Source organism: Ictalurus furcatus, chromosome 6, assembly GCF_023375685.1.
Source record: "Ictalurus furcatus strain D&B chromosome 6, Billie_1.0, whole genome shotgun sequence".
Lineage (NCBI taxonomy): Eukaryota > Metazoa > Chordata > Actinopteri > Siluriformes > Ictaluridae > Ictalurus > Ictalurus furcatus.
In genome coordinates this window covers 4,042,972-4,057,417 of record NC_071260.1, presented here as the reverse complement: position 1 = coordinate 4,057,417, position 14,446 = coordinate 4,042,972, and the positions used below count along the sequence as shown (strand labels likewise).

The following is a 14,446-nucleotide window of genomic DNA, read 5'->3' as shown; positions in this document are numbered from 1 at the left end:
ACGGGAGCTTCAGAAACAAACATTATTAAGAATTCTTGCCTTCTGTGTTACAGCTGTTCCAACACCTCCTGGAGCACCAGAAATTACAGCTGTCGGAAAGCAACATGTCATCATTGAGTGGCTGAAGCCAGAGAATGATGGTGGTAGTGAAATAAAAAATTTCCTTGTTGAGAAACGTGAGAAGAGCAGTGTAAGATGGACCAGAGTAAACAAGACATTCACCATCTATGACACAAGACTCAAGATAACAGGTCTATTAGAGGGAAGTGAATACCAATTCCGTGTTGCAGCTGTCAATTCTGCTGGTACAAGCTTACCAAGTGAAGCATCTGAATATGCTCTTTGCAGAGATCCAACCTGTGAGTAACTACAACTACTTTTTTGCCTAACCACACCATGATGCCACATATATTTCATTATTAACATTCTCATCAGTTTTATTTAAATGGTGAAGTAACTGTGTTTTTTTAAATAATACAGATACCCCAGCTCCTCCATCAACTCCTCGCATAATAGATACTACCAAACACAGCATCACTATGACATGGACCAGGCCTATGTATGATGGTGGTTCAGATGTCAGTGGCTATGTTGTTGAAATTCTAGAAGAGGGAACTGAACAGTGGTATAGAGCCACCCAGAAGATCCTGACTACTAATGAATATACTGCAGCTGGTTTAACAAGCAACAAGAAGTACAGTTTCAGAGTTGCTGCAGTGAATGCAATGGGCACTGGAGAGTTCAGTGAAGGCAGTGTGGAGACTGCACCTACAGAAAGAGTTGGTAAGTTTTTCCTGGGTCTGCCACACACACCATTGAGAAGCAATGAGGAATGACTAGTGCAAAATGAATCTTAGGGCTGTACTAAACTTGAGTTGCGCAATCAGCTTATAACATCAGTATTCAATATATTGTATAAAGACTTAAGCAATATTCAGATGCTATGTGAGAGTTATGCAACTGGTGTGGAGATTGAATAAAAAGGGGCGCGTCTCAGTTACATGCGATTCTAACATTGGACTTAAATCGTTTAATGGATAGTTATGAGTTAACTTAAAGTGAGCTGTAAGTGTAGCAAATGAATGCTCACTCAGCTTAACCTTTAAACTTATATTAAATTTTTTGTTAGAGCACATCACATTATCAAAAAAAAATTCCCTCATTATTTTATTAATTCATTAAAAAAAAAAAACATTTATTTAGTATCTTGTGAATACATTAAGCACAATACAACAAATAATAATTTAATAATAATAATAATAAAAAAGTACTATTCATGAGATAAGATTCTAAGAGTAGCTTTTTCTAAAAGAAATGACTTCTTCAATCTAAATGTTCTAACCTTGATATGGCCCACATAGACTATTCAGAGATTTTCTTTTTACAATAAGCATAATTTGTGGAAACTGACCTTTGGTGTTTTTGATCTACAAATTCAATAAAATTTACTCTTCCCAGAAATTCCTGACATTGAACTACCTGAAGAACTGAGGAAAACAGTTTGTCTGAGAGCTGGTAGCACTTTACATCTAAATGCAACTATACTTGGTAGACCACTGCCAGTTGTTACCTGGAGAAAGTCTGGCATAGACCTTCAGTCACGGGGGTACATTGAGACAACAGGGAGCACTACAACTTTAATAGTGGAGAAGGTTCACCGTTATGATGCTGGAAAATACACAATCGAGGCTGAAAATCCATCTGGCAAGAAGACAATTACCATTCTTGTCAAGATATATGGTAAGAAGAAAAAAGTGTATATATATATATATATATATATATATATATATATATATATATATATATATATATATATATATATATATATATATGCGTGTGTGTGTGTGTGTGTGTGTACAGCCCCAATCCCAAAAAGGTTGGGAAAGTATGGAAAATGCTAATAAAAACAAAAGGAGTGATTTGTAAATGTACTTTGACCTGTGTATAAACATAAAATGTATAAGGACAGGGTATTTGTTGTTTTATCTAATCAACTGCATCGGTTTTTGAAGATGTTTATTTTGAAATTGATGCATGCAACACGTTCCAAAAAAGTTGGGATGGGGCAATTTAGGACTAATAGCGATGTGAAAAATTGAAATAAAATGATGACGTGAAAAAGGTGAGACAATCGTCTAATCCAAAAAAGGCCTAGTCCTTCAAGAGCAAGGATGACCAATCTGCCAATAGATGCCTCAGCGAATAATCCAACACTTTGAGAACAACATTCACCAAAGACAAATCGGTAGGATTTTGGGCATTTTACCTTCTACAGTGCCCAATATAATTAAAAAATTCAAGGAATCCGGTCAAGTCTCAATGCGTAAAGGACAAGGCCGAAAACCACTTCTTAATAACAGTCATGAGTCTGTAATGGAGATCCTGACATGGGCTCGGGAATACTTTGGTAAACCTTTGTCATACAACACCATTCGCCGCTGCATCCACAGATGCAAATTAAGGCTTTATTATGCAAAGCAGGAGCCATTCAGAGCAGGACAACACCAAACCACATTCTGCCCGGATTACAAGCGCATGGTTGCGTAAGCAGAGAGTGTGGGTGTTAGCATGGCCTGCCTGCAGTCCTGACCTGTCTCCGATTGAGAATGTGTGGTGCATTATGAAGTGCAAAATAAGGCAACGAAGGACTCGTACAGTTGCACAGCTGAAGAAATGCATAATGGATGAATGGGGAAAATTCAGCTTGCTAAACTTAACCAACTCGTGTCTTCACTCAGACCCCAAACGCTTAATAAGTGTTATTAAAAGAAAAGGTGATGTTACCCAGTGGTAAACAGTCGACTGTCCCAACTTTTTGGAGTGCGTTACAGTCATCAGATTTGAAATGAGTGTATGTTAAAAAATAAAAAAATAAAAATTCACAAAGTAAAACATCAAATAACGTGTTAATAATGTGTTTTCAATATATTACAGGGTGAATAGAATTTTCAAATGACTTCTTTTTTTTTTTTTTGCATTTTCCACACTGTCCAAACTTTTTCGGAATTGGGGTTGTAATAAATAAATAAATTTAATATATATACTTACTTAAATTTTAAATTAATTATTTCAATTCCAGATTCTCCTGGTCCCTGTGGCGCAGTCAAGGTCAAGGATTACACTAAAGAATCAGTTGTAATTACATGGGATGTCCCTACTATTGATGGAGGGGCTCCTATCAACAACTACATTATTGAAAACCGTGAAGCATCAATGAAATCTTATAAAACCGTGACAATGGAATGCAAGAAGACATTGTACAGAATCAGTGGGTTAGAGGAAGGAACACGATACTTCTTCAGAGTACTGCCTGAAAACATATATGGCATTGGAGAACCTTGTGAAACCACTGAATCTGTGCTGGTATGTGAAATTCCATCTGTTCCTCAAGATTTGCAAGTCATTGACATTACGAAGTCCACTGTCACTCTTGGATGGGAGAAAGCGCTTTTCGATGGTGGCAGCAGACTTACTGGTTATGTTATTGAAGCCTGTAAGAAAGGAACAGACCGATGGATGAATGTTGCAAATGTGAAAGCATCAGTGTTTCAGCACACCATAGATTCTCTGAATGAGAATGAGCAATACTTATTTAGAATCAAAGCTGAAAACAGCAGGGGGGTCAGTGAGCCCAGAGACCTGATGACACCTGTAACTATTCAAGAACAGAGAGGTATGCTATTAATAACTTTAAATATTTAAATATATATTTAAGGCAATAAATTAATAATTACACATTATGAATGCTATTATATATTGTATTTTATTTTATTTTACAGTTGTACCAAAGATTGATCTGGCTAGCATTCCTCAGAAGATGGTAAATGTGCATGCTGGCAAGCCAATTGTGCTCAACATTCCCATCATTGGAAGACCTGCACCATCTTGCTCGTGGTTCTTTGGTGGCATTAAGATGAAAGACAAGCTTGACCGTATTAAAATTGAGACAACTGCTAAGTACACTAAACTAATGGTTCGTGAAACTACTCTTGATGATACCGGTGACTATACTCTTGAAGTAAAAAATATCACAGGAGTAGCTACAGAAATCATCAAAGTCATCATTCTTGGTGAGAAAGATATTTTACCTCATCCTAAATTTAGTCCATCACTAAAGATTTTTTTTTAGTGTTTCCATTGCAGATGAAACTGACCTAATGCACCCCATTTGCAGATAAACCTGGCATTCCAGTTGGGCCTATGAGAATTGATGGAATTGATGCCACATCTATAACATGCAGCTGGGAGCCACCAGTGAAAGATGGAGGTGCCAATATCAGTGGCTATATAGTTGAGCAACGAGATGCTCATCGCCCTGGTTGGCTGACTATTTCTGAATCCGTCACAAGACCAACATTCAAATTCACTAGACTTACTGAGGGAACAGAATATGTGTTCCGTGTGGCTGCAACAAATCGTTTTGGTGTTGGTGCATTCCTTCAGTCTGAAGTTGTTGAATGCAAGAGTGCCAAGAGTAAGTTCATATCAGAAAACACACACACACACACACACATATTTCAATTAATAGAGAAAATGGGCAAATAATATCCTGTTCTGTTAACTTCTACAGCTGTTCCTGGTGCACCAAGCATGCCTGAAATATTTGATGTGTCTCATGATGGTATGACACTCACCTGGAAACCACCAGAAGATGATGGTGGTTCCTCAGTGGCCGGCTACATCATTGAGCGTAAAGAAACTAGATCTGACAGATGGGTGCAAATCAACAAGAATCCAGTGACAATGACGAGATACAGATCAACTGGACTAATTGAAGGTCTCGAATATGAGTACAGAGTGACAGCTATGAACTCCAGAGGCACTGGCAAACCGAGTCTGAGCTCAAAGCCAGTGATTGCAATGGATCCTATTGGTATGTGCAAAAGAACAGTCATACATGGTACTTGTCTATGAGACAAACATTAGGAGAAAAAAAAAAAAAAACATTTACTATTTCTTCTCACACAGAACCTCCAGGCATACCTTTGAACCCAAGAGTCACAGATACAACCAGGACATCTGTGTCATTGGCATGGTCTCCCCCAGAGGAAGAGGGAGGTGCCATCATCACTGGTTACCTGATAGAGATGCAGAAAGTTGACCAGATTGAATGGACCAAATGTAATACAACTCCAACAAAGATTTGTGAATACACACTGACGCATATGCCCCAAGGTGCTGAGTATAGGTTCCGTGTGATGGCATGTAATGCTGGTGGACCTGGAGAACCAGCTGAGATTCCAGGAGTAGTTAAAGTCACGGAAATGCTTGGTAAGAATTTAAAATAGCATTGTAAACTATGTCTGTTCTATGTGACTGTCAATGCATTTATGCTAAAACAACCTGCATTAATATTTCAGCATATCCTGATTATGAGCTGGATACAAAATACCAGGAGGGTTATATCGTCAGACAAGGTGGAGTTGTCAGACTCTCTGTGCCAATTAAGGGAAAACCATATCCAACCTGTAAGTGGACAAAGGAAGGCCGCGATATTTCTCACCGAGCTATGATTGCCACCAGTGAAGAACGCACAGAGCTGGTGATCAAAGAAGCTCACAGGGATGACACTGGAACCTATGATCTTGTGTTGGAGAACAAATGTGGAAAGAAAGCGGTGTACATCAAAGTTAAAGTTATTGGACGCCCAGATCCACCTGAAGGCCCTCTGGAATTTGATGATATTCAAGCTCGTTCTATAAGAGTGAGCTGGAGACCACCTTCAGAGGATGGTGGCTCTGATATTCTTGGTTACATTGTGGAGAGACGTGAGGTACCAAAGGCAGCATGGTACACTGTGGACTCTCGAGTGGTTGACACTTCGCTAGTGGTCAAAGGACTGAAAGAAAATGTTGAGTACCACTTCAGAGTATCAGCAGAGAACCAGTTTGGAATTAGTAGATCTCTAAAATCAGATGAATCAGTTATACCAAAGACACCACTCTGTAAGTATTATTGACATCTAAATAACCTGATCACTCTTGTTACAGCTCATATTATATTACTAAACCAGGTAATTCATATTGCATTTGTGTTCTTTAAAAAAAAAGGTCCACCTGAGCCTCCCAGCTTCCCTCCAGAAATTATGGAAGTCACAAAAACCACTATTGGTCTGTCTTGGTCAAGACCAAAGGATGATGGTGGCTCTCGTGTCACTGGATATTATATTGAAAGAAGAGAGTTGTCGACTGAAAAATGGGTGCGTCACAACAAGACTCACATCACAACTACGATGTATACTCTCACCGGCCTTATCCCTGATGCACAGTATCAGTTCCGTGTGATTGCTCAGAATGACGTTGGTCAAAGTGAGCCTGGACCTGTATCTGAAGCAGTTGTGTGCAAGGATCCATTTGGTGAGTAACATGCACCCCAACTTTGAAAGAAAATGTACCAATGTCTTGTTGGTGACTAAGTTCTAATTACTTAATCCTCTTACTTTTCTAGATAAACCAAGCCAACCAGGTGATATCGACATCATCTCAATTACCAAGGATTGCATTACCATTCATTGGCTGCGCCCAGAATCTGATGGTGGCAAAGAAATTCTTGGATATTGGATTGAGTTTAGACAAGCAGGTGAAAGTGCCTGGAAAAAATGCAACAAAGAGCGTTCAAAAGACAGGCAGTTTACCATGGGTGGTCTCATGGAGGCAACAGAATATGAATTTAGAGTGTTTGCTGAAAATAAAACTGGACTGAGCAGACCCCGTAGAACTGCCATGGGCATCAAAACCAAACTGAGTGGTAGGTTGGAAAGATGAGCCATGTATATTACTTTACTGTAGATTTGTAGTGCATAAATGTGATCATACATTTTTTTTTATTATTTCTTTTGATTCATTTTTGAACAGTTGGAGAAGCACCATGTCTAAAGGAAGAGATTAAAGAGACTACCACTAAACTGGGAGAATCTGGAACACTGACTTGCCAGATTATTGGAAGACCTCTTCCAGAAATCAAGTGGTATAGATATGGAAAGGAACTGACTCAGAGTCGTAAATACAAAATAAGCTCTGATGGCAGAAGTCATTCTCTAACAGTTTTAACAGATGAACAAGAAGATGAAGGTCTTTACACTTGCCGAGCCATCAATGAGGCTGGTGAGATTGAAACCAGTGGCAAGCTTCTTTTGCAGGCTGCACCCCAATTCCATCCTGGATTCCCTCTGAAGGAGAAATACTATGCAGGCTGTGGAACAAGCCTACGTCTCCATGTTGTCTATATTGGACGTCCAATTCCACAAATCATGTGGTTTTATGGCAAGAAACCTCTAAATTCATCTGAGAATGTTATTATTGAAAACACAGAGAATTATACTCACTTGGTTGTCAGAAATGTTCAGCGCAAGACAAACGCTGGCAGGTACAAGGTGCAACTGAGCAACAAATTTGGCACAATTGATACAGTGCTACGTGTTGAAATCCAGGGTAAGTTAAAGACCAACTTGTATTGAGGGGTAAATTTTTTATTGAACAAAACTGAAATTGGACAGCTGACATATATGTTTGTTCAACACTATTACTCTCATTCCAGATAAGCCTCTGATTCCTGAAGGGCCAATTATTGTTGAAGCCCTCTTGAAGAACTCTGTAATCATAAGTTGGAAACCACCTAAGGATGATGGTGGTTCAATGATCACAAACTATATTGTAGAAAAATGTGAAGCAAAGGAGGGAGAGAAATGGCATCTAGTGTCATCATCTGTCTCAGGAACCACATGCCGCATTCCAAATCTAACTGAGAGTGCTGGATATTACTTCCGGGTTTCTGCCCAGAATCAGTATGGTATTAGTGAGTCATTAGAGATTCCTGCTGTTCTAATCATCAAGAGTCCATATGGTAAGTGATATCAATTGCGGCCGACTTCCACTGTATCCGCGTGCATACAGAATAATAAGTAATCTATATACTCTCAATTTGTTTTTTTGTTTTTTTTTTTTGCAGAGAAACCTGGAATCCCACAACAGCCAATGGTTACTCCAGTCACAGAGGATTCATGTCTTGTGACATGGAAACCCCCATCCAGTGATGGAGGTGCCAAAATTAAGAATTACTATCTGGAAAAGAGAGAGAAGAAACAGAACAAATGGATTGCTGTTACAACTGAAGAAATACATGAGACATGCTATACTGTTAAAGGCCTTATTGAAGGCTTTGAGTATGAATTCCGTGTCAAATGTGAGAACATTGGCGGAGAGAGTGACTGGAGTGAGATTTCAGAACCTGTCATTCCAAAGTCAGACACAGCTCCTCGTGCTCCCTTCTTTAAAGAGGAACTGAGAAATATGTGTGTTAAATATAAAGCCAATGCAACCTTTGTTACTAAGGTCATTGGATATCCCAAGCCGATAGTAAAATGGTACAAGAATGGCAAAGAAATTTTACCAGATGGTGAGAAAATCAAGATCCAAGAATTCAAAGGAGGCTACTACCAACTTGTTATCAGTAATGCGGATGAGAATGATGTGGCTGTTTACCAAATTAGAGCCACAAATCAGGAAGGATCAATCTCTACAACTGTAACACTTGATGTTGAAGGTATGACTGCTCTGTGTTTTCATATGCGTCTTTATAATACAAATGGTCACGGCATTTTTCTGTATATGGCTAACACTATCAGCTAGTTACAGTATATTAACATTTTATTCTCTTTCCTAGTTCCTGCCAAGGTTCACTTGCCATTACATCTACAAGGTATGGGAGCTGTTCATGCTCTTCGTGGTGAGGTGGTCACCATCAAGATTCCAATCAGTGGTAAACCTGATCCTGCGATCACATGGCAGAAGGGACAAGAGATAATTAATAACACAGCATATCATCAAGTGATTGTAACAAGATCCTTCACATCCCTTGTGTTCCAAAAGGGAGTGCAAAGGAAAGATGCTGGTTACTATATAATTTGTGCCAAGAATAGATTTGGTGTTGATAAACAGACAATTGAACTCGATGTTGCTGATGTACCTGATCCACCTAAGGATGTTAAAGTAAGTGATATTGGAAGAGATACCATCACACTCACATGGACTCCTCCAAATAATGGTGGAAGTGATATCATCAGCTACATAGTAGAGAAGTGCCCAGAATCTGGTGACCGGTGGATTCGTGTTGCCCAGACATCTGAATCACAATATACTGCAATGAGCCTATTTGGTAAGACCAAATACCAGTTCCGTGTTATTGCAGAAAACAGATTTGGTCTGAGTAACCCATCTGTGCCAACGGAACCTGTAACAGCAAGAGAAGACAAGTTAGCAATTAGAAATTATGATGAAGAAGTGGATGAAGAAAGAGAAATTACAAAAGAGGAAGCACCTCATTCCAAAGTTAAGAATTTGCCATCTCTTTACAAAATCTCTGAGGAACTAGCACGATGTGGGCACTTTGGTATTGTTCATCGTTGTGTTGAAATTAGCTCCAAGAAGACTTTCCTAGCTAAACTCATTAAGGTGAAAGGAGCTGATAGAGAGCTAGTTGCCAGAGAGATTGAAACACTCAATATTGCAAGGCACAAGAACTTACTTTATCTTCATGAGTCCTTCGATAGCTTGGAAGAATACGTTCTGATCTATGAATTCATATCAGGGATGGACATCTTTGAACGTCTTGGAACAAATTTTGACCTCACTGAGCGGGAAATTGTTCTGTACCTGAGACAAGTTTGCCATGCTCTCAAGTTCCTTCATAGCCTCAACTATGGTCACTTTGACATAAGACCTGATAACATTGTCTACACTACAAGAAAGAGCAGTACAATCAAGATCATTGAAATGGGCCAAGCCAGGCTGCTGACACCTGGAGAAAATATCAGAATTCAGTTCACAGCACCTGAGTATTATGCACCCGAGATCCACAATAATGATTTTGTTACTACTGCTACAGACATGTGGTCAGTTGGAGTCATTGCATATGTGCTCCTTAGCGGCCTCAATCCTTTTGCTGCGGAATCAACTACAAAGATGATTGAACACATTTCCAATGCTGAATACATATTTGATAGTGAGGCCTTCAAATACACCAGTCTTGAAGGCATGGACTTTATTGACAGGCTTCTAACTAAAGAACGCAAACATCGTATGACTGCATCTGAGGCTCTAGAACATCCTTGGCTCAGGATGAAAATAGAAAACATTAGTTCTAAAGTCATAAAGACCTTAAGACACAGACGTTATTACCAGTCAATAATCAAGAAGGAATGGAGCACTGTTATTTCAGCAGCTCGTGTTGCCTATGGCGGTGGTTACAGAAACCAGAGGAATGTTTCATTTGGCAGAGTGAAAATTGCACATCCAGAACAAGGCTTGAGAGCTGGTCCCGTCATGCATGGCTCTGCTGAAGAAGGTGGCCATGTTCGTTTTATGTGCAACATTGAAAACTATGACAAGACTACAGAGGTGACATGGTACTTTGGCTCTCGTAAATTGACAGCAAGTCATAAGTATGAAATCAGCTATGCCAATGGAGTTGCAAGCATATATGTGAAAGACATTGAAGAATGTGATGATGGACTATACAGATGCAAAGTTGTTAGTGAAGAGAGGGAAGACAATGCCTACGCAGAGCTGTTTGTTGAGACTGTGAGGTCCTATCGAGAATACTTCCTGGGACGTTCACTCAAGAAACCCAAGCGCAGAATTGATAGAACCAAACTTCTGCAAAGGCCACCTGAGTTTACTCTGCCACTGTACAATTGTACAGCATATATTGGAGAGGATGTACGCTTTGGTGTAACAATAACTGTTCATCCAGAGCCACAGGTTACTTGGCTAAAGGCAGGACACAGAATCAAACCTGATCCTACAAAATACACGTTTACAACTGACAAGGGTCTTTATCAGCTTATGATTCACAATGTTGAGACTGCTGATGATGCTGAATATACTGTTGTGGCAAATAACAAGTTTGGTGAAGACAGCTGTACGGCACGCTTAACAGTAACACGTCACCCTCTTGTTGAAGACACAATGAGGCCAATGTTCAGACGCCTCTTAGCAAATATTGATTGTGTTGAGGGAGAAAGTGTCCATTTTTATTTGAGAGTGTCAGGAACACCGGCACCTACTCTGAAATGGGAAAAAGATGGCAAGCCTCTTGAATTTAGACCACAAGTTGAAGTTGTTCAAGAAGATGTGGGTTATTATGTCCTCCATATTAGAGAAACACTAATTGAGGATTCTGGCACCTACAGAGTTACTGCAACAAACTCTGCCGGTTCAGCAAGTTGCCAAGCCACACTAAAGGTTGAACGCCTAACATACATTAGGAGAGAGTTCAAGAGTGAGGAAGATAAGCAGACATACATACAAAACCAAATAAAAAAGACTCTAAAAATGGCAGAAGAATTCTCAACAGCAGAAGTGACTACATTTAATCCTGTAGCACAAGAGGCACTGAAAGAAGCTGCTGAACTGTACAAACCTGCAGTGAGTACTAAGAATGTGCAGGGTGAGTTTGATATCTCTGACAAAGAAGATAAGGACATTAAGAGAATTAAAGAAGAGGGTAGGAAGATCAGAATGCCTTATGAAATTCCAGAAGCTCGTGTACATGATCCAGCTGTTCTTGAGGAAGACATGAATATTAAACATTTTGTTCCTTTATCTGACATGAAGTGGTACAGGAAACTTCGTGATCAATATGAAATTTCTGAACGCATGGAGAGAGTTGTGCAGAAGAGACAGAAACGCATTCGACTTTCCAGATGGGAACAGTTCTATGTCATGCCACTTCCCAGAATCACTGATCAGTACAGGCCAAGATGGCGTATTCCAAAGCTTACGCTAGATGACCTGGAAACTGTAAGACCAGCTAGGCGCTCACCATCTCCTGAGTCAGACATCTTCAGACTGAGAAGGCGTTCCCTGGGTGATCTTTCAGAGGAAGATCTCCTCCAACCTATAGAAGATTATGTGACAAAGAGGAGAACTGAAGAAGAAAAGCAACAGCTTGAAGAGGAACTTGAACTTGGCTTCTCTGCCTCTCCTCCAAGTGCTAGCCCTGTTCGTTTTGAACTGTATGCACTACGCCGTGCATCACCTAGGATTGTGCACAAAGCTGAAGTGAAACATACAGAAGAAACAAAACTTGCAGTAACAACAATGAAACCTAGTGGTTCTCCACCTCCCATTTCCCATTTCATGAGAAGGAGGAGATCTCTGTCGCCAACGTATATTGAACTGATGCGTCCCGTCTCTGAACTGATAAGACCATCCCGTGCACCAGTGGAATATGAAGGTGAGGCAATTGAAAGGAGATCACCCACTCCTGAGAGGACACGACCACGTTCCCCTAGTCCTGTGTCTCCTGAAAGAAGATCATCAAGATCTTCCTCTAGATTTGAAAGATCTGCAAGATTTGACATCATGTCTAGATATGAAGCAAGAAAAGCTGCTCTGAAATCTGAGCGCAAGTATCAAGTTGTAACACAACAACCATTTAGCCTTGACCATGCCCCACGAATCACCGTTAGAATGCGCTCACACCGTGTACCATGTGGTCAGGACACTAAATTCACATTGAATGTCCAATCAAGGCCAGAAGCTGAAATCCAGTGGTTCCACAATGGACAACAGATTCAAGAGAGCAGCAAATACCACTTTACAGACATGAGTGGTGTCCTAACCCTTCAGATTACTGATTGCCAAGCAGAGGATAGTGGCACATACCGTGCTTTCTGTACCAACTCAAAGGGAGAAGCATCTGACTATGCAACTCTTGATGTATCAGAAGGCGCATTTACTACATATTCCTCAAGACGCAAAGATGAAGAGGCTCCAGCAGCATTTGTACCTGAAGTGATAAAGACAGACTATTACCATACATCATCAATCAGGGCATCTTCTGCGTCAAGGACACACATGGAGATCAAAGAAACCAAGATGAAGTTTACAGAAAGACATGAAGTTTCTGGTTTTGAAAAATATGAGTCTGAAAAACTTGCATCATCTCCGATCAGATATGCATCTACAGAATACCTGTCATCTGCTTCATATTCATCCTCAGAACGACATACATCATCTGAATATAAGGCAAAAACTGTTGAGTCCTCAGCTACAGCAAGCATAACTGCTAAGAAAGTCAAAGCCACTCTGTCAGCAAAAATACTCACCAAACCACACTCTATAACAGTATCATTGGGTGAGTCTGCAAGATTTACCTGTGATATTGATGGCGAGCCAGCACCAAGTGTCACATGGATGCATGGGCAACATACTATTGTCACTTCCCATCGTGTACATGTGACAACAACACAATACAAGTCTGTGTTTGAAATATCTTCTGTAGAGTACTCTGATGAAGGCAGCTACACAGTAGTGGTAGAAAATTCAGAGGGAAGGCAAGAGGCAAAGTTTAACTTAAACATCTACAAGCCACCAGAAAAAGAGAAGGTTGTTGCACCATCCCCTCCAGTTAAATCACGTGAGCCAGCAGTGAAGTCACCTGAGCTTTTAGTGAAATCACCAACAACTTCTGTAGAATCACCAGGACCTTCAGTGAAATCTCCTACACCACCAGTCACATCTCCATTGCCATCAGTAAAGTCTCCAGTGCCATCAGTAAGGCCTCCAGAGGCATCTGTTAAGTCTCCAGAGCCTTTAGTGAAATCACCAGAACCCACTGGAGTCAAGTCTCCTGAACCAAAAATTAAGTCACCTGAGGGTGTCAAAGCGCCACTACGAGTCAAGTCTCCTGAGCCTAGTACTGCTGCTCCAAGAGTTAAGTCACCTGTCCCTGCAAAGCCGTCAGAAGCAGTTACGCCCCCTCTTAGGATTAAATCTCCCACAGCCCTAAAATCTCCTGAGCCAGTAACATCTCCTCCAAGAGTGAAATCACCACCTCCAATTACATCTCCAGACCAAATGACCTCACCACAGAGAGTTAAATCTCCCACAGGCCTGAAGTCACCAGAGCCAATCACCTCTCCTCAAAGAGTAAGGTCCCCACCAGCAGCCAAGTCTCCTGAGCCGATAATGTCACCAAAAAGGGTTAAATCTCCACTCAGTGTGAAATCACCAACTCCTTCAAAGGAAGCACCCCCAAAGATCCTCCAACAACTTAAAGCTGAGGCTTCTGAAGACAAGGTGAAGATGACCTGTGTTGCTGAAAGTTCTGTAAGGGACGTTGTGTGGTACAAAGATAGCAGGAGACTTAGTCAGAGTAGCCATTATCAGATCCATACTTCTGCTGATGGTACTTGCTGTCTCTATATATCGGATGTGTCTGAGAGGGATCAGGGTGAATATTCCTGTGAAATATTTGCAAAGAGTGGAGCAGTCTCAAAAACATCATTCTCCTTCTTTGGTCAAGTGTTCCAGTCCATCTACACAAAAATAACAACTTTTGTGTCTGCACACATGGCTGTTAAAGGTAAATTGATGTATATGTTATAATGTTATAATTCATGTTATAATTCAGTATTTTCTTAACACATTTTAGAGACCCATGC

The 14,446-nt window shown here is 40.4% G+C and overlaps 1 protein-coding gene across 1 annotated transcript in view; it reads left to right on the top strand.

The window, feature by feature from the left end:
• The window catches only part of ttn.2 (titin, tandem duplicate 2), a 177,049-nt gene that overhangs the window by 160,805 nt on the left and 1,798 nt on the right, over nt 1-14,446 (top strand). The window contains exons 217-231 of the mRNA XM_053626263.1: nt 54-359; nt 481-783; nt 1,459-1,740; nt 3,080-3,673; nt 3,780-4,070; nt 4,175-4,474; nt 4,571-4,873; nt 4,969-5,271; nt 5,361-5,945; nt 6,051-6,356; nt 6,448-6,747; nt 6,855-7,430; nt 7,537-7,842; nt 7,948-8,541; nt 8,662-14,367. Of these exons, the coding sequence (XP_053482238.1) occupies nt 54-359; nt 481-783; nt 1,459-1,740; nt 3,080-3,673; nt 3,780-4,070; nt 4,175-4,474; nt 4,571-4,873; nt 4,969-5,271; nt 5,361-5,945; nt 6,051-6,356; nt 6,448-6,747; nt 6,855-7,430; nt 7,537-7,842; nt 7,948-8,541; nt 8,662-14,367 (11,055 nt within the window). The remainder of the gene's footprint in view (nt 1-53; nt 360-480; nt 784-1,458; nt 1,741-3,079; nt 3,674-3,779; nt 4,071-4,174; nt 4,475-4,570; nt 4,874-4,968; nt 5,272-5,360; nt 5,946-6,050; nt 6,357-6,447; nt 6,748-6,854; nt 7,431-7,536; nt 7,843-7,947; nt 8,542-8,661; nt 14,368-14,446) is intronic.